This window comes from Silene latifolia, chromosome 9 (assembly GCF_048544455.1).
Source record: "Silene latifolia isolate original U9 population chromosome 9, ASM4854445v1, whole genome shotgun sequence".
Taxonomy (NCBI): Eukaryota; Viridiplantae; Streptophyta; class Magnoliopsida; order Caryophyllales; family Caryophyllaceae; genus Silene; species Silene latifolia.
The window spans coordinates 23378230-23404673 of record NC_133534.1 but is presented as its reverse complement, the minus strand read 5'-3'; the positions used below and the strand labels follow the sequence as shown (position 1 = coordinate 23404673).

Sequence of the window (26444 nt, the reverse complement as noted above, 5' to 3'; positions counted from 1 at the left end):
TACATGGAAAGTTAGTTAATTATTTGTTAATTCTAACTAACTGATTATGCTCATATCCCCCCCTCAAGCTGGACCAACTGAATCTGCTAAAGGAGGAAGTTGAAGTCCTAGCTTGGACGAGAGAAATCTATGCTCATTTGCACCTAGAGCCTTGGTCATTATGTCAGCTAGTTGCAAGGCACTCCTGACATGCTTCGTCTGCAGAAATCCCTCTTGCTGCTTATCACGTACATAATGGCAATCCACATTCAAGTGTTTAGTTCTCTCGTGAAACACAGGGTTCTGAGCTATATGCTCAGCTGCTGTGTTATCACAATGTAGCAGTACTAGCAGTGGTATGTGCACCTGCAGATCTGCTAATAAATTCACTAACCAGACAAGTTCAGAAGCTGTATAGGACATACTCCTATACTCAGCCTCAGCAGAGCTTTTGCTAACTGTTTTTTGTTTTTTCGTCTTCCAACTTATTAAAGACTTCCCTAAGAAGACACAAAATCCACTTAAGGACCTGCTACTGAAATTGCATGTGGCCCAGTCTGCATCAGAATAAGATTGCAGGGTCAACTCTGATTTTGCAGGGTAAAACAAACCAGTATTTGTTGTACCCTTGAGGTATCTGATAACATGCTGTGCTGCTTGATAATGTCTCTCCCTTGGTTGACTCAGAAATTGACTGAGATGTTGCACACTATAGGAGATGTCAGGCCTTGTCATATTGAGATACAAGAGCCTGCCTATCAACCTTCTGAACTTCTCAGGTTCCTGCATAACCTCACCGGCATCAGTAATAAGTTTTAAACCTTTTTGCATTGGAAAATTAGCAGGTTTACAGTCCTCAAACCCTGCATCCTTAATAATGTCCAAAGTATATTTCCTCTGGTTGACTACTATACCATTGGCATTTCTTGCCACTTCTAAGCCCATAAAATATCTCATAAGCCCTAAATCTTTGATGGTGAATTTCTGGTGTAATGAATCTTTTAGACTTTGAATACCAATCTCATCATTACCACTTAAGATCATATCATCTACATAGATCAGAGCAACTAATATCTTCTTAGTGGTTTGATTAACCTTAGTGAACAAAGAGTAATCATGCCTTGATTGAATGAAACCCAGACTGAGTAAGTGCTTAGTTAATTCCAAGTTCCATTGCCTAGAGGTCTGCTTTAAACAATACAATAATCTTTTTAACCTGCACACTTGCCCCTTCTTTGCATCAGAATACCCTAGTGGAGGCTTCATGTAGACTTCCTCATCTAGAAACCCATGAAGAAAAGCATTGTTTATATCTAATTGATATAAATTCCAATGCCTAATTGCTGCAACAGCAAGAAGAGCCCTAACAGTGGCAAATTTTGCAACAGGAGAGAATGTAAACTTGTAGTCTTTATCTTTCACCTGATTATACCCCTTGGCTACTAATCTAGCCTTGAACCTCTCCACTATGCCATCAGCTTTGTGCTTTATTTTGAACACCCACTTGCTGCCAATAGCCTTCTTATTAGCTGGCAGTGTAGTGAGTTCCCAAGTATTGTTATCTTCAAGAGCCTTGAGCTCCTGATTCATTGCATTAACTCATCTGGCATCTGTACTAGCTTGAGTATACGTGCTAGGTTCATGCTCCTCTATCACATTGCATAAGGATATGATAAAATCTTTATCATAAGTAGTCAAATCATTGAGAGTCTTTACATGGAGAGCACTATGGCCTCGCTTGGTCTTTGTTAACACATAATCTGAAAGAAGAACAGAAGGTCTTCTTGGTCTGTCTGACTTCCTAACCTGCTGATCAGTTGGATTATTTTCCACTAAAGACTGATCAGTAGGAGTTGCATTATCAGCAGCAGACCCAGCACCCTGAAGTATATCAGATGTCTGAGTGCCAGTGATATCTAAATCACCCTCTGTAGGACTATCCACAGGATTTGGAACACTAGACATAAGATGCTCATCTTGTAAGACCAAAAAATCATCCTCAGTAGGTGATAATGGTCCTGACTGTACATTCTTTGTTGTGACAGTATGATATGGAAAGATATCCTCTTGAAAAAGAACATCTCTACTAGTGAAAATGACATGCTTATCCATGTCATACAATTTATACCCCTTCTGATGACAAGGATACCCAAGGAAAAGACATTTCCTGGCCCTGCTTGAGAACTTATCAGATGATGTAGGAGGTTGAGTTGCATAACAAAGAGTGCCAAAAATCCTGAGCTCATCATAGGATGGTAACTCATTAAAAAGTAATTCATATGGAGTTTTCCATCCTAATAACTTGACAGGCATCTTATTGATCAAATATGTGGCAGTGAGGACACATTCACCCCAAAACCTTATAGGTACTTTAGACTGAATCTTGAGTGCCCTAGCAACCTCTAGCAAATGTCTATGCTTCATCTCCACACGGCCATTTTGTTGAGGCCTGCCTACAATACTTCTTTGATGCACTATACCCTTGTCTCTAAAAAAATCTTTACATTGAACTTGAAAAAATTCTGAACCATTATCTGATCTAATGGTTTTAATTGAAGTAGAAAATTGATTCTCAACATAAGCAACAAAGCCCTTAATAAAACTAGGTACTTGTGTTTTGTTTTGAATCAAAAAAGTCCATGTATTACGTGAATGATTATCCAGCACAGTAAGAAAAGATCTAGCACCAGACAAAGATGGGACCTTATATGGCCCCCAAACATCAACATGAACTAAATCAAAAATTCTCTTAGCATATGACAAGCTCCTAGGAAAAGGCAACACATGATGTTTAGCAAAAACACAAGTCTCACAATGAAATTGTTTTATTCCTTTCAAATTTAGTCCAATTACATGTTGAAGCTTCTCTAAAGAACTATGACCAAGACGAGAATGTACAAGAGCTAAATCTGGTATACTAGTAGCATTTATTTGACAAAGATGAATAACTATCCTTATTTGGACAAAATGAAACATGTTTCTGAACAAGAGGAATGAAACATGGTCTAAATCTATAGAGATTGCCAACTCTCTTTGCCTCTGCAACTGCTTTACTTGTATGGTCCTGAAAGACACATTTGGTTTTCAAGAAACAAACAGACAGATTAGCAGCAGTTATCAATTTAGCCACAGACAAGAGATTTTGTTGAAAATCAGGTATGAGCAAAACACTATGCAAGGTTATACGATCAGTCAAACAAACATCACCAATTTTATGCACAATTTTGACAGTTCCATCAGGTAATCCCACATAGACAAGTTTAGCAAGAATTTTCACATTATTCATCAATTTAATGTTAGACGTGATGTGATCAGATGCTCCTGTATCTACTATCCAATCATGGTCATTAAAACCAAAAGAAGACTAGCAAGAAACACGAGAAGAAAGAGGCATACCAACAAAATTAATGGTAGCTTTCAAATCAGAAGAACTAGATGAAGGAACATCAGAAATAGCTTGAAACACTTGCTGCAATACAGATTTGGTAACAGACTGAATAATACCCTGAACAAAATCTGGATTGACATGAGGAAAAATAGCAGTCTGAAACTGAGACAATTGAGCAACCTGAGAAATAGGAGGACATTCAAGAGGAGAAATATCCTGATACTCAGAATCCTGATCTTCAGTTAACTGTTCAACATTATTGGCCTGAAAAGATGAATGTTCACCAGCTTTGCCCTTCCTCTTCAAGAAAGCTTTGTACTTGTAGCATCTTTCTTGAATATGTCCTTTAATCTTACAGAAGGTACAAGTCTTCAATCTGTGACACTCTTCAATGGTATGGCCAGCTTTCTCACAAAGTGAGTACAAAACTTATATCCAAAATCGAAATCTTCCTTGGGACGCTTATTTGCAGTGCAGACTTCATTTGCCTTGGAGTTGAATCTCTTCTTGGAAGCAAAAGCGGCTTTGCTCAACGAAAACTTCAGCAGACTTGATCATTGATATGCTTCTGCCTCTCAACCTTTTGTAACAACCCCAAAGCTTTATTGATGGGTGGTAATGGTTCCATGGTCGAAGATTAGTCCGAGCATGCTCATAACCGGATGTCAATCCCATCAATAATCGCAGCACTTGACCGAGTCTCTCTATCAACCAGACGTTTTAACATCTGACAAGAGCACTGATTCATGGCACCACAAGTACAAGATGGAATAGGATCAAGGTGATCCAAATTCTCCCAGATATTCTTTAACTTGCCATAGTATTCAACAAGAGGAGAATTATCTTGAGAGATACGACCAAGATCCTTCTTAAGCTCATAAACTTCAAGGATGTTTGGCTGTCCAAACCTCTCAACAATGTCAACCCACAGAGATTTAGAAGAAACAGCAAACTGCAGATTCTCACGAAGACCAGGAACAATGGAATTGAGAATCCATCGTTTAACCAAAAGATCACACCTAATCCATTGGTTATACTCCTGTCATTAGCAGCAGGCAGAGAACATTCTCCAGAAAGAAACCCACTCTTGTTCTTGGATAGCAGAGCAGCAACAACTCCACGTTGCCATTGTAAGAAGCTGGTGCCATCGAACAAGAAAGAGGACAAAACCAGGCTTGGCTGATCAGTAGGAGAAAGAAACAAGGGATCATCGAAAGGAGAATAAAGAGATGGTGTTTCTGATGAATCTGGCATTGTAAACTAAGAAAGGTAAAAGGAAGATGTAAAAAAAATGTGTATGTTTGTTAATGGCGGAAGCTAACAATGGCGTATGATACCATATGAAACTATTCTCAGTAATGAAGTAATAGAGAGAAATTGAGAAAGAAATTTTATTTCATTGAATTGTATCTATTACAATGATGTTAATTTGCTTATATAGTAGCTGAAGTCGGTTTGTATAACCACCTCTAACTAACTCTAACTAATTCCCTTGATACATGGAAAGTTAGTTAATTATTTGTTAATTCTAACTAACTGATTATGCTCATAATTATTGTGTTATTTTTAATAGTAATAAAATAACTTAACTTAAAATGTCTTCTTATGGTAGTAAACTTTTTTTTCTACCTCTTATTAATATTATATTTAGTAGATTATAACATTAAATTAAAAGTACACTTCATTTATGCAAATAATTTAATTGATAATGTCTCTTTATAAAATAAATCTAAAAAGTACCGTGCTATAGCACGAGAACTACACTAATTATGAGTAAATTGGTATCGTCACATTCAGTTTCCTTGTATACAAACTATAAATTGTCTATAATAATGTTATCATGCACTTATTTATTTCACTCCAACGCATGCTCCCTCACTTCTCGCATCATCAGGCTCCGTCGCCAAATGTCGGAGCCAAATTGGGGTCCAAGTACCCATTTATTTCCTTGACAAACATTTCCATAACTAAAGTAGTTTAAGTACATAGGCACTAAATTCCCGCTCTCCCCATTACTATTATCTATAAAACTATATTAAAAGGGTAACCTTAAAAGGCCACATAGACAAAGCCACGTAGGCGAAGAAAAAACCATGCGTGCATTACGAATGCCACATTGGCTTAGAAAAAAGCCACGCACACTCTTAACTCCCTATTGCCACGCATATCAATTTATTTAACCATTATTTTCTTTATTTAATGAAATGACCTTTTAACTTTCGTTTCATCATTACTATATACTTAGTAGTTATGTACCATATTTTTTATTTTCCTTTCATTCATAAAATTGAGAGAATTAGTAATAGAATTTTTCATATATATAACTATTATATTCACCCTAATTTTCAATTTTATTCAAAAAAATCTATAAAATCTTATTAAAAGACTAATCTAAAAAATGTGACATGACAAGTTTAATTGTGATGTGGCAACTTTTAATGTGACATGACAAAAAAAAGTGACATCAATTACCAATTTAAGAAAATTAAAAAATATAAGTTAAAAAATTAAGGTATAAACACAAAAAAGAAAGAAAAAAATATGGTAAACTATTGATCTCCTCTCATAATTTTTGTTATTTATTTACCTTATTTATTTAATTATTATTTCCTTTATTTAATGAAATGACCTTTTAACTTTTCTTTCATCATTACTATATATACTCAATAGTTATGTACCATATTTTTTTATTTTCCTTTCACTCATAAAATTTGAGAGAATTAGTAATAGAATTTTTCATATATATATATATATAACTATTATATTCACCCTAATTTTCAATTTTATTCAAAAAATAGCACCTAAAGTAAACATAAAAAAGTAAATTAATTATTTCGTTTTTTGTTGTTCTTATGTTTTGTATTAATTTATTATTAATTTTTGTGTTTGTATTAATATTGCATGGGAATGAATTTCCAACTTTATTCAAAATTAAGGTATAAATTAAACACAAAAAAGAAAAAAAAATATTGTAAACTATTGATCTCCTCTCATAAATTTTGTTATTTATTTACCTTATTTATTTAACCATTATTTCTTTTATTTAATGAAATGACCTTTTAACTTTCCTTTCATCATTACTATATATACTCAGTAGTTATTTACCATATTTTTTATTTTCCTTTCATTCATAAAATTTGAGAGAATTAGTAATAGAATTTTCCATATATATAACTATTATATTCACCCTAATTTTCAATTTTATTCAAAAAAATAGCACCTAAAGTATACATATAAAAGTAAATTAATTGTTTCGTTTTTATTATTCTTATGTTTTGTATTAATTTGTTATTTTTTTTTGTATTAATATTGCAGGAGAATGAATTTTCAACTTTATTCAAAAAACTGGTAGGTAAGGTATAGCCAAAGAACTAAATTAATTATTTCGCTTTTTGTTTTTATTATATTTTGAATTAATAAGAATATTATTAGTTATTTTTTTGTGTTTATATTAATATTGCAGGAGAATGAATTTTCAACTTTATTCAAAAAATTGGTAGGCAAAGTATACATAGAGAACTAAATTAATTGTTTCACTTTATATTTTTGTTATATTTTGAATTAATTAGAATTTTATTAGTTTTTTTTTGTTTGTATTAATATTATAGGAGGATGACATACTCACGTATCAATAACAATGCACGAGATTGGAAATAATGGCTATGGATCTTCTTTATAGATTTTTACTTTGTTTCAATGACTTTCACTTTTGTCGGTTTTTCTTTTTTTCTATAATGGTGTATTTGAAATATCGAATGGTAGCAAAAATCTTTAATAAGTTGTTGACATGTTGTTACACTATTATACTTCACTCTTTCCTACACTTGAGTCTCCTTTGTAACACTTATGTTCTATTTTTATTTTGTCAAACAGGTTACAAATCAAACGGCTAGCCAAACTGTTAAGTACGATGCACATATGTCAATTTGATCTTATCATTTATATATAAAACTATAATACAAGAACCACTAGATATTTTACTGTACACGTGTCAACTCCTGCTGAGTTATTTTCCCGCCTAAAGTTAGCCTATACTTTTTAGGGTTATTTCATAAGAATAATCCAACCTATCACCCGTCTTCTCAAAATAATCCCACTTACGTTTAATCTCATATTAAACCTAACTTTTAATACTATCTTCTTAAAATACACCCATTGGATTTCTACCTGTTATAAGAGGTTAAAAATGACTGGTTCTTTCACTCTCCTCTTTCTCTTCCCCTTCTCCTTCTACCATAACCCCCATTGAAACACCTACCTCCATTAACACCACCTCACACCGTCTCCAACTTCCATGCCTTCTCCGGCCGCCATGAATCCCTCCTTTTCCTTCGTGCTCCCTGCCAGTTTCGTCTCAGCTCTCCGTCGTTGCACTCACCACCCGCACCACCATGAAAGGCGTCACCTTTGTTTTGAAAAGAATTCAGAAAGTTGGTTTGTTATATTCAATCGAATGCTAGTGTGAATACGGAATACATAATGAAAACTTAGCTTATACAAATTCTGTCAAGAAGCAAACTTTATCACATTTTTTAGAAGTCGGAAGTCGCATTGATGTCCAAATCGCCAATACTCCACATGTGATGTCAACAACCATGACATGTTTGCTAAAGGTAGTGTCCAATTGTTCTGAGGAAGTTGATTATCATGGTTACTTATCTCCTCCCCAAATTTTGTATCCCAAATTGTTGATCTATTGATATCTTTAACAATGGTTTATGATGATAGGATGATTATTCATGGTGATTGGGAAATGGATGTTTAAGAAGATGATTGGAGGGGTACTTCGTCAGATTTTGAGAGGGACTACCATAGTGTCCATAGAGTACAACTATACAAGTTGGAGATAACCTGTTAATCAGGTTGCAAGTTACCAAGTTTATTTTGAGAATAAGATACCCAAAGTTGGGTTTAATATGGGATTAAATGTAAGTGGGATTATTTTGAGAAGATGGGTGATAGGTTGGATTATTCTTATGAAATAACCCTACTTTTTAACCCTAATTTTTATTTAGCCGTCATATTATAATCTGAAAATATCCTTCCTCCATTGCTCAAAATCCCAAATCAAAAATATTCCAGAAATAAGGTGTATTTTGCTATTCTCCTGTACACCAATTTATCTCAAATATTCCGAAAATAAGGTGTATTTTGCTATTCTCAACATTCAATTAGATGCCTAATTGTTTGAATCTATTCACATGTTATCTTTGTATACGATTTTTGTCATTTTTTCGTACATTGCGAAGGATGGAAGGACTGAAGGTCAAAGCTATTAACAAGGTGATATTATTTGCACTCTTACTATTCGAGTTGTATAGGCTCTTACTTTAGCTTTTCTGTGCGACGAAGTATATACGAGTGTAATACTATATAGCGAATTTTTACAACTTTGTTTTAAGAATGAATATGTTCTTTGTAAGAATATACTACACACACTATTTACTACGGAGTATGAATTTTTTATTAGTGTTAAATTACGGATAGCGAATTAAGTTTTAAATGAAATAAATAAATTAGAATTAACGTCACAATTTATAGTATTAAACGGTATCACACTGTTAGATGGTCCATTTCTCTATAAAATCTTTTCATTTATTTCTAATAAATAATTTATCTTTTTATATAATAGGACCATCTTACCGCGTGAGACCGACTCACGCAATAAATCAATAATTACTGGAGTATGAATTCTGTGCATTTTGCTGCTTCAAATTAGTCAAAATGTTCAAAGGCTTGGTCTTGAATGCTTTCATATGAGTTACGTATTAAATTATTATTACAATATCCTTCTCCGTTTGCAATTTCAACAGCTTGGTATAGCGATATTATTATTTTGTTTTTGAGGTAACTAGGTATAATGACATTATTGATATGTCAATGTATAGAGTTAGAGTGTTTGGTTCTTGAATTAGTTATATAGATTTATAAAAAAGATCAAATTGTAGGTAATAAATGACACTCATGACCGTGAGTTAATTCATGGTATTGGATTCTAATAGCAAAGGTTCTATCATTTGTGCCCTTACTAATCGAGTAGTTGTATCGGCTTTATTTTCATAAACAGGAAGATTGTTCTCATATTACTCTCTAAAGACTAAGAGTGTACGTACACAAGTAAAAAAATACATTTTTGAGTTGGTATGTGTTTTTAAGACAACTATTTTTTAAGCACAAATTCTCATTTGTGACGGGGATAAGCGACGGGTCAAATACTACCCATGTGGGTAAATAACACAGTACAAAAGCAGAGTGTTTAGGGAGTATCAATTTTTTTGTCTTATCTACCCACATGGGTAGTACTTAACCTGTCACTTTGTGACTGATATGTCTGTCACAAGGGAGACTTGCTGATTTTTCATGTATCTAATTGGTGATATATGAGACCGTTTTATTATTTTATGTGCTCAATAGACTTTTATGATAAAATAGGTAATGATATTCATCAAATATGAAAATGACTAAGTCTTCTGAGGTACCGTCTCCATTAACATTATTGTGAGACTAGAAAATAATTTTAGTGTATAAACACGATACTTAATATGAGTATAATTTCCACACCAAAAAAAAAATATGAGTATAATTTATAAACATGATATTTGATAAGAGTATAAGCATGCATTCATGATTAAGCATTCGGTAGCATTCAATGTTATAGCTATAAATTTCAAGACTTATTTATATAAATTTTCTACAAGTGCCCGTGCAATTTTGCACGGGTCCTAAACTAGTAGTGATATAATATGCATAATAAATGCTATGCATAATTAGTAAATTAGTTAGAAACCGATTCTTATTCTCCAATTCATTGTTCCAATTCCAATGCTTCCAGGCCTTTAAATAATTTTTTTTGTTTTCCATCAAATATACTATTCTGTAACTCACAATATTTTTTGGATAAATATTTTTTTTGAATGATTTGTTTATATTTTATTTCTTCATGAATTAGGAAAGGCTAATATTTCGTATGAAGTATAATAGTATTGTTTTGATTATAATTCATGTCACATGAATTCGCCATGTCATATTAAAAATATGCAACATCACATTTAAATATGCCACGTCACGTTAAATTTTAATCTAGGTGGCTTTTTGGATCCTACGTGACTTTGTCTAGGTGGCGTTTATTTGTCATTTTAGGGTAGCCTTTTAATTATATTTTATAGACTAAACAAATGATTGAGAGAGAGGGACTACTCCATATAAGTTATTCACAAATTAAACACTTAAACACAATCAATTATTAACGATCCCGTGATTTTCACGGGCTCCAAAACTAGTTTGAACTAAAAAAGTAACTCCCATTGCCGGGTTGTGGGCCCCCAGCCCATCCTTTCATCGGCCTGTAATGAACGGATGGACCCCACCCAAAATCAATGGCATCATGTTTAATACGACGAACGTTGAAACTTGAAACTGTAAGAGTGTGAGCTTTAGTGTAGCGAGGCCTACTGTTGACGACCAAAAAATCTATCACTGATTTCACGTACTCTTCGTCGACAGAGTTCTTCGCCGCTTTCACGAGCTCAACGGCGTATCCTAGAGGTTTCCTCTAAGAGCGTTTGCCGGCATTTGGTGTGGCTAAGACGTTTCCGTAGTAGCCGTCTAGTAACGACGGGTTCTTCATTATATGTCGAGCATTAACTAAAATTCTTACGCGAACCTCGTCATCAGGGCTAAACCCTAATGCAATGGTCCAGTTCCGCCAAGTGACGGCGGTTACGATATTGTTGTTTGGAAGATTATCACAAACTCTCTTCCAGTAGGGAGTGAATTTGAAAAAAGGAATATGGAGTGGAATTCCTCTTGCACCATGTGTAATCAAGGGAGGAACAAGATGAAGACTTTGGATCATCTTTTCCGTGAATGTGAGGTAAGTTCGAGAATTTAGGCTGGATTAGCACTGGGCATCAACACTAGCCAATCTATGTACATAGAGATTGGAGACTGGATTTTATAAATGACTCTTGTTTGCATTTGGATAATGCGAAACAACATTATTTGCCGTGGAGAAGCGTTTAATCCTATAATAACATTCTGAAGCAAAAATGGCAACAACATCAAGCATCCTTTTACCCGGTTTTGGACCTTCTCTAAAATCGAGGTCTACCATGAAATCCGTCTAAGAAGTCATGCCTCCAACAACCCCATTTCACATCTTTGGTGAGTTTAGGACGTTTTTGTGTAGGATATTTTATCTCCAAGTGTAACACCCCGACCCAAACCGGGTCGGGAGCGGTTACTTATGATAGCTCACCAGGCTGTGTAGATGGCCCACAGATTAACACGGGTCCTTTATAGCGCATTTTGTCCTCACTCATGCGCATCCCGGGAACCTTCCCAGATGGTCACCCATCCTAAGACTACTCTCAGCCAAGCACGCTTAACTGTGGAGTTCTTTTTCATGAATGGCCATAAAAAAAAGTGCACTTTGTTTATATAAGTAGTACTTTTAATCCCTTTAAGCACTAGTCATTTAAGCCTATCAATGGACCTCTTCAATTACCGTAGGGTGTTACAATCACCCCCACTTGAAGAACGCAACGTCCTCGTTGCGCCTGGGAGCATAACCGCTAACCCAGAATCCTCCCCCGCTAGGTGGGTGATCACAATGGAGTGTATAACAACTGCCTCCCATCACCACACGGTCGCAGGGTTGCTCTGATACCACTTGTAACATCCCGACCCAAACCGGGTCGGGAGCGGTTACTTATGATAGCTCACCAGGCTGTGTACATGGCCCACAGATCAACACGGGTCCTTTATAGCGCATTTTGTCCTCACTCATGCGCATCCCGGAAACCTTCCCAGGAGGTCACCCATCCTAAGACTACTCTTAGCCAAGCACGCTTAACTGTGGAGTTCTTTTACATGGATGGCCATAAAAGAAAGTGCACTTTGTTTATATGAGTAGTACTTTCAATCCCTTTAAGCACTAGTCATTTAAGCCTATCAATGGACCTCTTCAATTACCGTAGGGTGTTACACCAAGGGCTACCATTCAGAAATTATTTGAAGACTTAAAGCAAAGGTACAAGGGGACCGGTTTTGAACAATGAGCAAAATGTCGCTATCAATCTTTCCTCTTTTGATCCAACAAAGCTCAAGAGACTTTTAGGAGCTGCAAAAGAGCCTTACACGGTTCTCCAAGACCTCCAATCAGTCCATATAATCATAAATAAAAAGTTGAGCTAACAAACAAGGAAGATTGGACTATTAGTTTACTTTAGCTTTTCTTTGCTTTATGTCATTTTCTGTTTCAGCATTGTGTAAGTACCTTAGCTGCCGTTTTTATGTCCTTTATCTGCTCATTTTGTAGCCCTTATATGTAACTTGTAATCAAGGGTCAAGATTATAAGCCTTGGTCTATATAAACCAAGCTAGGCACATGAGAACTTCAGATTTGAGTGAATTAAAATATGAGTTTGAAACTGAAGTTTTCAATCAACTTTCTTCTTGCTTAGTGCAGAAAATCCCTCATTACTTAGTGTTTGAGGCGGAATTAGCTCTTGCTTCGTGATCTTGAGTTTAATTCCAAGGCTTAAACCTGCTTCGTGATCTAGTTTAAGTCATATCCCGGTTACTTGTTCTTGTTTTCGTGTCAAAGCAGTCCCAAAGTTTCTGTTTTCATTGCTTTAAGTCATTGTGGAAATTGTTATTTGAATGTTTAGTTCATAAGCATTTAAATTACAATCTTATTTCCATTGTTTTCATTCAAATTAATCAAGTTATTTAAGGTCTTATTTCCATCCAAAACAGGCTGTTTCGTGCCTTGTTTTGGTTGAGCCATTTGTTAGTTTTTAAAACTGTCCTTGTTTTGTTTGTTGGTCCTTAAAACAGTCCATTCAAGTGTCCAAGTCAAGTCCTTAGAGTTTCTGTCAAAAATCATTGTTATTTGTATTTGTTTTAGTCATTTTAATCACAATCAAACAGTCCGTTACACTGTTAAAATTCGAGTCTTAATCTGTCCAAAAATCGAGTCTTAGTAGTTTTATTCCACATTCTTTAAGAGGTCTCGGAAGATGGTGGAATTGGTGATGAAAGCAGGAAGAAGGGACGATGACGATGGCAAGAAAGCATAAAATGTTATGGAGGGGAGTCCAGATGACGCAATTGAAAATGACATTGATGTTCATATGCTGCGTGAGGGTAGACGACATGTCTATGCCATTGGGGGTTAACGGAAGTTAGTGCGAGTTCAGGTTGATGCAAGCTGAGAGGATTCTTGTGCCGTAGCAATTGGGTGGGTTGTTTTCGCAGAAGGGCGGGGGGTGGGGGAGTCAAATTTGAAGGAAGCATAAAGAGCCCTGTTGAATCGCCTCTTCAAGCAGAAGTCATGTGGGTGAGGAAAGTTATAGAGTGGGCTCACCGTGAAGGTATTTTGCACCTGGAAATTTCATCGGATTGTCTTCACCTGCTGACACAGTGGGCGGGAAAGGAAAGTATAAATCATCAGATTAAAGGAATCCTTAGTGACATCTCAAAAACTATGACTCGTTTTGCACTGAAATCAATTAGAGATGAAAGTTCTCAAAAACTATGACTCGTTTTGCTCAGTGTTAATTAAAGTCGTAGTTCTAGTATTATTAGGAGTCGTTTATCATGCAATAATAAGGTTCCCTAAAACCAGAAGGACTAGTTTTCCTAATTAACTTAGTATTAAACTAGTTTACATCCCCATGCAATAAATGCACAATATACGACTTAAAATTCCGAAACTCTTCATCTTGATGCAAGCACATAGATGAAACAAACCAACAAAATGATGAACCCAACAGCCCAAACCAAGTAAACCCACATCCTATTCTTCTTCTTCATTTGCTTAGCATAGTGAAGACTATTAGTCCCACCACTGATGAACTCCTTAGCATTCACCACATTCTGCTCAATATCGTCGATCTGCTCCCCTTGCTTCTCAATCAACACTGCCATGTCGAGAAACACTTGCTGCAACTTCATACCTCTCTTTTTCCTCCAAATCAGTATCTCCTCCCATCATTATTCTCCCCTCAAAAGCCTCGATCTTTACACTTCCTGACATCAGTTTCTCGACAACCTCGTCAGTGGGGACCTCTCCTGTGGCGTTGAAGTACTTTCGCCTCAAGTCTGCCCTGTGATCATTCATAATTCTGTCCCTTAGCCCTGTAAACTCACTTATCATATCTTTAAACTTGATCCTTAACCCATTAGTGACTCCCACCCTAGTCCGGTCCACAGTAGACCCCTCTCGAAAAGAAACCGACTTCTTTCGATTGCTTGCATTCTCCCGGTCTAGGGTTTCGAGTTTATACTTCAAAGACTTGACCTTTCCCAGGATGGAAACCGTGTCAGTATCCATACGATCCCTTAACCCTCTAAGAAGTTTGGCACTGTGAATGGTCTTAGATTCTTGATTAAGCGACTCAAGATCATTAAGAAGGGTACTGATTTCTTCCATTTTCGACTTAATCGAGTCGATTTCTTGGAAAAATAATGACAGATTATGTTGGTCTCCCGAAGATATCTCTGCTTCCATATCTATATTGACTTGTTTCTTCAAATCCACGTAATTTAAGAACGATTTCGTCATCAAATCATTCATTTTTGACGTCCCACCTGCATATTAACATTAATTAATTCCTCATAAAACAACACAATTTCATACAAGTATTAGATAAATTCAAGAAACAGGGTATACATACCCTTCTGATAATTCCAAAAAATAGAGATAATTTCCAAGAAAGTTTCTTGGTTCCGTCAAATTATCTACAACAAAAAAGAAGAAGAATAATGTATCAGGATTTCTCAATTAAAACAGCAATTAGCAATATTATCGAAATTTTCGACTCCAAACAATATTATAGCGTACCGAGTACATAATGTAATGCTAAATTGACAGTATACTGAAATATAGTAGAAATTCTTGAAGAACCCAGATGAATTAAAGAATAATTAAACATGATTACGGTAAAATAATGCTGTAAAACTGTAAAAGTCGGAGTTTGATCACCTATTTCTTGAGAAGAATGCTCGGTGTGTTGGCACTTGGTTATTTGGTTACTTCTCTCTCTAGAAAGAAGAATGGGATTTTTTTTGTTAAATGATTTGATGACCAAATGCAGAAGAAAAGAGAGTTGAAAAATGATGATTTATGAAGGTTTTGTAGAGAGGTTTTATTCGAAATTTGAAAATAGTAATTAAAAAAGTTAACCGTTATATTAAGAATTTTTTGGTTTATTGGTGTTATTTAGCAAAATAATTAGGGAAGTAGTGTTCGTTTGATAGTATTTGGACTTATGGTGTCCACGTCATCACTTGTATTTTTTTTTCGTGTTTTAGGTAAAGCCGCTAAGAACTTTAGCGGGCTTTACAAAATGTCATCGTCCAAATATTTGTATTTGTTAAAAAAAAGAAAAAAAAAAAAAAAAAAAAAATCTAGGAAAGCCGCTAAGGTCCTTAGCGTTTTCCACAAATTTTCACAAATTTCCAACAATTTTACATGGGTACACTACAATATGACAGTAGGTAAGCCGCTAAGATTCTTAGCGATTTTGCCTTTTATATAAAAAAAAAAAATCTTAAGTGAAACCGCTAAGATTCCTAGCGGTTTCATATAAAAATTGGAAAAAAATAAAAAGTGATGACGTGGACACCATAAGCCCAAATACTTTCAAACGAACACTACTTCTCTAATTATTTTGCTAATCAACACCAATAAACCAAAAAATTCTTATATTAAACCGCCTAAAACGGTGCCCTTATAACTGAATTAAAAAAGTTGATTTCGATTTCGTTGTAAAATATGGTCTAATCATGGTTAAAATTCTGAGTGAGGTGTATAAAGTTGAGTTGGTTGATTATGTTGTTCAAAGTAAATTAGTTATGGGTTGATATAAGTGAACCAGATCGCTTTGAATGGACTAATTTTCGGATTTAACAATTTATCCGGTTATTTTCGTGTGAAATCATTTTTGGGTCAGGTTAGTCCCGAATGGTTCATTTTGGATCATTTCGGGTTATGATTTTGCCTTAAATAAGTCATTTCTAATCATTTTGTCTATCGGGTCATTTAGGTTACTTCAAGTCAAGTTAATCCGGGTCAAGTCACTACGAGTTTGTCAGATTAAGTTTGGTTTACACTTTGGAATTTGGATCATTGTTAGGTCCTGGATTAGCCTTATCAGGTCGGTTCAACTTTGTCGAGTCTAACTTTGAACACTTAGGGGTCGCCTGGAATGGCTGTAATAGAGCTGAAAAATTAAGGGGGAAATATTCTAGCTCATTTTTGTAAGTTTGGTAGAAAGGCAATAGTTCAGGCCCGGTAACAATTACTCCTTACAGGAGTTAATAGATTACCCACCTTCCACCTCTGTAACAATTACTGGAGGAATATTTCTCTCTATTCAGTTTATCAATGCAGGTATATTTCTTCTCTCTCTTCCTTTCCATGTAATTGTTGCCAAACCATGTATCAAGGAAAAAATTCCTCCCATTAACATCTTCCCCTGTAATCATTCCCTCATTAAAATTTCTCCTTAAAAATTCCTTGGGTTCCAGGCGACCCCTTAGGGGTGTTTGGTTGGCTATCTTGGAATGGATTGGAATGAATTTGCTTCATTCCAATGTTTGGTTGGATTCTAACTCCATTCCTCTCTTCTACAATTTTAAGATGAACCAAACAAGTTTATGAGAGAATGGATTTAGAACCCCGTACCATTATGGATTCATATTCCAGTCCATTCTATTCCATACTATTGAACCAACCGTCCCCTTAGATAAACCGGTTAACATCTGTCTATCATTATTAACAAGATGTCTCAAGTTTGATTTTCTAGGAATACACTAGGGAGATTTATGTGACTTGTAATTCTAAATTAAATGACGCAATTAAAAAAAAAATTGCAATATTAGCTCTTTTAACGCGAGGTTTGCATTTGAGCTTGACTCAAAATTTTTAAGAGGTACGTCTTGCATCTATTTTGGGTCGAAAGAACTAGCGTGTGTTACAGTTAGGAACGTAGGTTCGATCTCACAGGCCACAGCTGATGCGTTACAGCTAAAAGCCTAAAAACCATCAAATTTGTACACCATGAGGATCTATGACAAGCTTATTATTCCCCCCAAAAATAATACTTGGCTCAACAATTAGTCAGAGAAAAGGTTGTGTGAAAAACATTTACAAATGTATTTGTGGTGCCGTATATTCAAAAAGGTCACTGATATCACAATGTATTTGGGAGTATCTCTGTGAGATAAGTCGTCTCCCGGTTAAGGTAGAAAAATACACTTTGGGAGCACTACTAAAAACAGTGCCAGTATAGAGAGAGATGTATAGCAGCTTCGACGCCTGTGAAACATGAGTACAAGTATTATTTGTCCAGCTGATTTACGGACTTGTCAGCCTCGAGTTTCCTCAGTGATGTTGAACTCAGCTTGTCGCCACTCGTTTCTTCTGAAACTAAATCTACAACTTCAATCTGCAAATAGCAGATGCATAAGCCAATTTTTAACAATTGCAGAAACAGGAAGGCAATTGATTAGCAAGCACAGACAGAATAATACCTTTAATTCGGACAATCCTTTTTCAGATCTCCTTCGGTTGACTGATAGTCCGCCAGGGAATGTCTCCTTGCTGTTAAAGAACCAAGTATAAATAAATAGCGTCATTTTGCCATAAGGCTACATGAACAAAGAAACATGGCATGTGCTTCGAAGTGAAAGTACGCACACATCAGGGAATTTTCTAACGAATGGAAGCTGAAAGGTCAACTTTTGTAGTTTTGTTTACAGCATTAGCGGTTTATTTTCACCCAAACTGGATTCGTGGTGAATTGATATGAATGTTCGTTCAAGAGAGCAACTATAGTGAATCCAAACGATTACCCCTTTATCTTTCTTTCACCACTATAAATTATGTTTTGAGCTCCATGACTCTGTAACAATTATCTCTAATACAAACAAGCCTTATCAAATGCTGGATAGCAAACTCCGCCGACAGATTCACAGAAAGATAATAGTAACACACTTTTCAACAAGTTTCAAAATTACCTGACTATGATGGCCTCCAAATTCTCATCAATGATTGAAGGACCATAAGGGTCTGTGATAGGTTCTACTTCCACAATGAGCCCTGGTTTAATAGACTGCAGAAACATTACATTGAAGAAGAAACCGAAGCTTTAACTAAACACAAGAATATGAATCGGTTAAACCTCCATACAAGTAATAGATAAGAACTAAGCACTAGAACTTCATTGTTAGGGAATCAAGGTGACGACACCAAGGACCCACCGCCCGTTTACCATAACCTGAACCAAGGTGACGACATCAATTGTTGTCAGCTAGAAAATAATCTTAAAAAAGAAAAGCACCTTAATATATTGTTCCACATTCTGCATCCTTTTCTTGATAGGCTCTATCAAATCTGCATACTGAAAAGTAGTTCAAAGAAGAATTAGAAAAGCGTAAAAATACGGTAGATATACTAACGGACTTGAGAAGAAACCATTAAAAAGGTAAATAATGACACAACTTTGATATCATCCCAAAATCCCTTCTATAATTTTTTGTAAATTTCATATATCATGTTTAATCAGCAAAATTCACCAGGAGTTAATAGTCTCACAGACAATTAAAAGGAAAAATATTTTAGAAAGGGATTGCAAATTCAGCTCCAAGGGCCCATTTGTTTATTAGAAAGTAAACAACTAAATAAAAAGGAAACATTAGCAAAAATGAAGATTTTTGTTCAAATAGCCAATTCTGTGTTAGTAAGCCTCAAATATCCTGAAAACAAACAGTCTAGAAAATTTATTTTCTTTGGGCGGAAGGGGGATCAGATAAAAGCCAGCTCACCTGTTTCTTAGCTATCATAGGGCCATCACAAACTCCGACCACGACACGGTCTCTAGCAAGATCAGCAGCAGCCTGCTTGAGGAAGTGTTCCATCGGAGAAGTTAAGTAGATAAATGGGAACGGAATTGTTTTTCATCAGGCAACTTATCACAATTTTCAGTTCAATCAATTAATAAAACCACAAAAATAATATTACGTACATTAGAAAGGACTTTCTATACCAAGTGAAAAACTTCTCAAATTTCAATTCCAATAAACATCAAATAAACACTGTACGCTGAAATGTAATTTCCTCAGAAAAATTATATCTGATTAAGGCGAATAATAGAGTTAGCAATTATAGTACGGAGTAAAGCAAAATCATTGTTACTGGGTCTGTATTTAAGAAACTAAAACTGCCTAAAAATCTCAAAAAGCCGTCTTGCCCAACCATAGAATAAGTTGCTATTTAAAATCAACCATTGAGCTATAGAAAAAAAAAAAAAACAATTCCTTGAGAATCAGGGACCTTATATTCTTTCTCCACTATTCCCAAGTTTTAACTCAAAGTCTCAAACACATTCAATAGAAGGGTATATAAGAAAAATGATTGTATTGACTTTGCCCAAATTCACCCAACCTCATGCCAGCCTCCGACTCAAAAACATACAAACAGCTCTGTAGCATGTTGTTTGCTGTATCAATTCATTCAATTGGAAAACACCAACCTCACAAAGTACAATTTACCAAGATTTCAATTTCAAATTCTCAAACCAGAAAGTGAATTAGCTCAACTTGTATAATCAATTCCTCAAATACGGGCGCTAGAACGTCAAATCCTGGTTCCGTCACTGTTTATAATAATCAATTAAAACTAAGAATAGAAGAGCAGAAAAGAAAAGGGGAGAAGGAAAACCTTGAGAAAAAGGCGGTGTCCGGCATGTAAGCGGTCGAAAGTGCCACCGAGGACGACGGCGGTATAAGAATCGGGAGGAGAGAAAGTGCAGTTGGGTTGAGATTGAGATATCGAAGAAGATGATGATGATGAAGAATCTAGTTGTAAAAGAGGGTTCATATTAGTTTTGCTAATTAGGGCTAATTTCAGGAGTTAACTACACTACATGGACCCGAAGTATTGATAAATATAGGAGTTAACCATAGGATGAGGACCCAAACTTTCACATATTTTTCCATTAAGGACCTCAACTTTAATTTTGTACGGTTAAGGATCTCATGGTTGGCTTCCGTCAGTTTTGCCGTTATCTTGACATTGTTGTTCAGCAAAACACTAAACCCATTGAAAAACTTTTCACAATTTCCCTTTCACGCCTTCACTTTCTCATCCTCTTGGTTGTTTTCTTTACTCTTGTTTCTTTTTCGTTCTCGCTAATTGCAACAATAAGCATTATGGGGTTTTTTTTTTTCTTCTTCTTCAACTTCTGATCAATTCCATCAACTTATTTTCAACAAATTTTAAAAAATTTGCAGTCTTAATTGTAACCCCATCTCCTATTTAACTTTGGTAGTGCAAAAGGTGATGGCGTTTGAGTTAATTAATCACTCGCAAGTTTTTTGTCAAATAATTTTCAGTTTTGCGGCGTAGTCATTGATTCTTGTACTCCTTCCGTCTCAATCATTTGTCTGTCTTAGATTAAAATACCCCTCACAAATAATAGACGCTAAAAGGGCAAACAAATGATTTGGACAAAGGGAGTATTTAACAAGAGAGTTGTTTGCTCTGTCTAAACAATGAGCAACATACTTTAAGTCACTACTAGATAATAAAAAGCGTGCGTTGATGAATTTAGATTGGGCGAAGAGCTTTTGATTCGGATTATCAGATATAATTACTGAACCCATTGAGGTTGTCATTGTTGGAGACTTGGATGCATAGCCATGAACGAAGAATTGAGAAGCTTGAAGCAAAGGCATAATGGGGGGGTACATGCTGACATGCAGAGGCAGAGCTAATGATTTCTAGATTCATGTTTTTTGTCCTGGAGTATAATTATTGAGATAACGGAAACGTTAACGGATTGACCAACTCAAGTCCTTAACTGTACAAAATTAAAGTTGAGGTCCTTAATGGAAAAATATGTGAAAGTTCGGGTCCTTATCTTATGGTTAACTCTAGTAAATATAGGGGTTAACCGACAAGAATAACCAAACTATGTTTCGTTTTCTCAGACTAATCCAAATCCAAACTACTCTCATCCAAACCAAAGGTTACATTTAACTTTATTACGCTTGTCGAGGCGCGTTTTGTAACTTGAATATCTTTAGTTACACATTATTAAAAATTATAAAAATTTGATTTCTTATAGCATTCATGACGATGAATCAAACAAGCATGATTATGTTTTCTCTTATACATTACTAATAATACCAAAGATTGTCTACAATCATGAATAGTGCCAAAAAGTCCAAAGGTAACCTTTGATTTGGATGAGAGTATAATTTAACCCAGAATAATCTAAACTACAACCTCATTTTTCTTATAATGAACCGGATAATCGGCTACCTATTACTCAGGTCACACTTTAAAAAAATCATCAACAGCTAAACCCCAAAACTAGGTTACGCCCATCTCCGATCCCTCCTCTTTGCAACTTGTCAACTCTCCGCCACCACCGCCATCGATAACGCCCCTTCCTCACTAGAAAACTCACTCATATCCCTCACATTGGAAAATTACATCTTCTTGAAAACCTAATCAAAGTTTGAATCTTTCATATTATAGCTATATGGTTGTTATTGGCAGAAGTGTTGGTGAATAATCGAGTTGTGAGGTCAGGTAGGTGATGAAAACAATGACCAATGTTGTTGTAATAGTAGTTGTTGTTTTAATTGTTGTTGTTGCTGCTGTAATTTTTGTTGAAAAAAATTAGGGTTTTGGGAGAGAATGATTAGAATTTGAGGTAAGTGAAATAGATTTGGGGGTGGGTATTGTCGTTCAAGAAGAGGGTGAACCCAGATCTTCAATTTAGAAGTTGTTAGATGATGAAAATGATTGATGAATTTACCTTTGCTTCGGTCTACTGATGATGAAGACTGATGAATTTAGAAGTTGTTATATTGTAAAGATGCACAAATGATGATGATGATATCAAGAGAATGATGAATTTAGAAGTGGCTGTGGTGAACGAGGGATGAAGTATAAGAAAAATAAGGTTTTTTTTTTTTTTTTTTTTTTTTTGACAACAGTGAAGAGAGTGTTTTACATTGTGGTGGCACAGCTCAGTAAGCCATACCTATAAATAACAACATAAAACTTGAAAGTACTACTAAAAACATAATCTAAAACAACAAGGTAAGTGCATCGGCCGTCAATATTGTGTTGGTGGCGTACGACGACAGTCTGGCCACATACATCAACTTCAAAACCATCCACTACGATCATCAATGAACGAGCAATGCTAGCCAAAGGAAGACATCCATCTTTACTTTTCTTGATTGATGATGCTTCGGAGAAATACCTGCAACAAAACCCAACGAAGAGTCTCGGAGATTCATCTCCTTGGCTGTGACATACTTCCTCAAAAGACCAACGGGCTCCCATAATCTCTTCTTTACTCGTCTTAAACGATACAGCTTCAGAGAAATACCTACAACAAGACCCAAAAAAGCATCTCGGAGATTCATCTCCATGGCTGTGATACACGTCATCAGGAAACCATCGAACCCCATGACTCAACGGGAGCGAACAAAGTGCACTTACGCCCCAAGGATGTAGAAAGAAAAGGCGGAAAACAGACCACGAACACCTGTCTCCAGGGGAGAATAAACTCCTACACTTTGAAACACAACCCCCGCTAACCCGGACCTCGTAGCCTAGAAAAGCGAGTAAATAAACGGGTAACAAAAGAACCATCCACTTGAACATCCCCCTCACCAAAACCATCTCTGAATAAGACAGAGGGTTAGGCTCAACACAGGCCGCATGCAAACTACCATTTGTCCTACATAACCCATTGATAAGGAGACATGGCACCCCAAACCAACAGAAACTTATTATTTGAAAGAACAACAAAAAGCACGCTAAAAGGTAAAAACCCATTTGTAAAGGAGGAGCCACCGCATCCGACCCAACCAGCAAACCGACTCCACCCAACCCATTACGCCTCCACGACCTCACCTTAACCAAAAACGACACTCCAGCCATAGAACGGAAACGGACCCCACAAGACACGACAGACCCAACGAACACCCACCACTGAGACTCCAAATTCCAACCGACTCCCCCAGGACCATCGGCTACCTGCAACAAAACCACCCAAAACAGCGAAACAGTCCGACCCAACCCGAATAGCCAGTCACACAAACCATCAAAAAACAAAAAGCTAAGGACTGATTGGTGGGGGAAATGGGGGGATCACCAATCAGTCCCTAACCGACCCGACAAGCAAAACATAAAACAGCATGAAGCAGCCCAAACACCAAAGACAGTCCCAAGACACAGACTCCAAAATGACCCACAACCAACACTACTAACAAACCAAAGACGCCAGGAAGCCGGGACAACGACGACAGTCACAAAAAGAAAACGGGACCAAACCAGAACGGGCAAAGGGCGACGAAGAGGAGGAAGCACTCCCCGGTGGCAAGCAAGTCCTTCGATGACAGGACAGGAGAACGGAGGAACGGAACGACCTCAGCAACACCACAAGAAACCAAACCAGTCCACCGATACAACCGAGATGGAGTCACGATCCGTCACCGTAAAAAGAATGATCGCAGGTCAAAGAGGACCAAAACAAGGAGGCGCAATCGCCGGAGATAGGCTACCGGGATAACCCATCTCCGGCGATCGGGTGGGGGGCGAAAGGGAGGAGGTGTGTGTGGAAAGGAGATGCGGCGGCGCAATTAAATTAGGGTTTGATCTGTTTTTCGGGGGAAAAAAGAGAGAGAAAAGTTGAGAGAGGAAGTCGTAGAGTTAAGAAAAATAAGGTTGTATATCCTATTTTACCTATATAAAAAAGCACAAATTCTCACTTGTGACGAATACTATCCGTCACTGTGACGGGTCACTTTCCTTTCCCTCTCACACAAATGCAAGTGGGAGGGCAAGTGGGGCGAAAATGGAGCGCCCCACTTGCCCCCACTTGTATTTGTGTGAGAGGGAGGTGACCCATCACTCACTTGTGACGGATAATGTCCGTCACAAGTGAGACTAGCTGATAAAAAAAGGGGAATGTCTTCCATAAGATTTGCGTAACATTTATTTGATGGACAAGGATACCCCACATATTTTATGGTTGGACAATGCTAACCTTCCCAAATTTTGTTATTTCCAAGTTTACCAACTCATACCTTAACTTCTATTCTTGTCCACCAACTCCCACGTGTATCTCCATATACTTCATGTGTCGGCTCTCCATCTGCTTTTATTTTTGAGCTTCAAATGTCATATTATACTCACTTTGCAATGTTTATATGGTTAATGTGAATTAATTCGTTTTCATGCTTCATCTTTTATTTTCAGGTTCATAATTTATTTGAGTTTTCTTTGATAATAATAATATTACACTCATTTTACAGATTTAGATATCACAATAGAAAGAGGTATAAGAATAAGAGTCCGATTGATTTGTATACAAGTTATACGGAATACTCCACCCGTCTCATTTATTTGTTTACCTTTAATTAAAATAGCCCTCACAATAAATATACAAAATAAAAGATAAACAAATTACTAAGACGGAGGGAGTACATCTTTCTACAACGAATTTACAGTTTGCACTAATTTATGTTCGATAATGTGTAGCTGTAGCAATTTCTAACCTCTTACTTTGAAATTAGGTTTTGGGTAAAATAAGAACAATATGAACATGAACTTGATATAATGAGAGACGAGAAAAAAAGACGGATTAAATCTCGGGAACTCACAAGTCACAATATGAATAAGCTTTTATTTCCCAAAAGAAGCAAAATACATAATTCGAAAACAAGTGAAGGATAAACAAATGACTGAAACGGAAGGAGCACTTTTCCAATAAAGCTTTTAATGCAGTAAATTATCGAATTACTTAACACTTTTCAATGCATTATGTTACATACATACACAGTTTTCTACAAACGTGCGTAGCACGTGCCCAAAGCTAGTATAAAGAAAAGGAAGAAGATGATTGAAGGAAGAAGACGACTTAAAAGGTTTTATAACTCATATTCACCGGTTATAACAAGTTGAAATATGGCTGGTTTAGTAAAAGAAAAATGACTACAAAGATTAGATTAATATGAGTTAAAGTATAGTTGAGATATTTATGAGAATGCGGTAGGGCCGTCCAATGACTTTTAGCGGCCCGGTTCTAAATTTCAAGATGAGGCCCCTGATATAAAGAAAACTAAACTATAATATAAATTACAAATTTCACCACTTAACAAGATCAAATTCATAATGTGTAGTACAACTGTTTTTGTTAATTAATCTTTACAAAATAAGGATGTCCTCCTTGCACTTCTAGAAGAAAATTCATCCATCAAATCTTTACAATCCAATTGCTCCAAGAAATCATTCTCAATTGTTATCAATGCCAAACCATTGAGTCTTTCTTGTGTCATAGTTGAACGCAAATATGATTTCAACAATTTGAGTTTAGAGAAGCTTCTCTCGCACTTGCAACAGTCACGGAAGTAGTTAACATTATTCTATATGCGATCATTGCATTAGGAAAACAACTAAATCGCTTCAAAAACTTCAAAAGATCAACATGTCCCATATTCTCCGTAGGCAAGACTCCTCTCAAAAACTTAAGTTCCATATGTAATTCATTTCCATCGACATCAGATTGTGCTTTCTTTAATGCGCTTTCAAGATGAATACAATGCAATTTTAAGTCGGTATCTTCAAATAAATTCAACCTGTTAGAAGAAAATAAAAAGCCAAAAATATTCTCAAAATCATTATACTGTTCAAACCTTGATTTTAGTGAAGCAATTGCTTGATCAACAATGTAAAAAAATAATTTAACTCTAAAGGATTCTTTTGAAGTTTGATTAGTAATTACGGATGAATCGTCTCGACTCTCATCAAACTGTTTCTTTCTTCGAATTTGTCGCCTTTGAGGAAATATTGAATCAATATCTATTTCAAAAGCAATCTTCTTAGCTCCTTCTATAGCATTAACAAAACCATTTTCATGAAAATCTTCAAAAAATGTCAGCAAACCTTTAATCTTTACAATAGCAACATCTATCAGCATGTCTTTTGATTGTAAATCTTTGCTCACCAAATTAACATGATATAGAATTTCATACCAAATAA

The 26444-nt window shown here is 36.0% G+C and overlaps 2 protein-coding genes and 1 pseudogene across 2 annotated transcripts; all 3 read right to left on the bottom strand.

Moving 5' to 3' along the window:
• Positions 1–4019: 4019 nt before the first annotated feature.
• On the bottom strand, positions 4020–4621 carry LOC141600721 (uncharacterized). Its single transcript, XM_074420965.1, has 2 exons — positions 4538–4621; positions 4020–4406 (listed from the first exon to the last, which is right to left on the bottom strand). Exons 1-2 carry the CDS (start codon positions 4619–4621, stop codon positions 4020–4022), a joined length of 471 nt encoding a protein of 156 aa, XP_074277066.1.
• Positions 4622–14048: 9427 nt separating this feature from the next.
• LOC141599385 (syntaxin-112-like) lies at positions 14049–15126 on the bottom strand (annotated as a pseudogene).
• Positions 15127–17494: 2368 nt separating this feature from the next.
• On the bottom strand, positions 17495–20308 carry LOC141599386 (phosphopantetheine adenylyltransferase-like). Its single transcript, XM_074419374.1, has 6 exons — positions 20097–20308; positions 19202–19273; positions 18718–18777; positions 18395–18489; positions 17909–17978; positions 17495–17823 (listed from the first exon to the last, which is right to left on the bottom strand). Exons 1-6 carry the CDS (start codon positions 20253–20255, stop codon positions 17716–17718), a joined length of 564 nt encoding a protein of 187 aa, XP_074275475.1. The 5' UTR covers positions 20256–20308; the 3' UTR covers positions 17495–17715.
• Positions 20309–26444: the final 6136 nt, after the last annotated feature.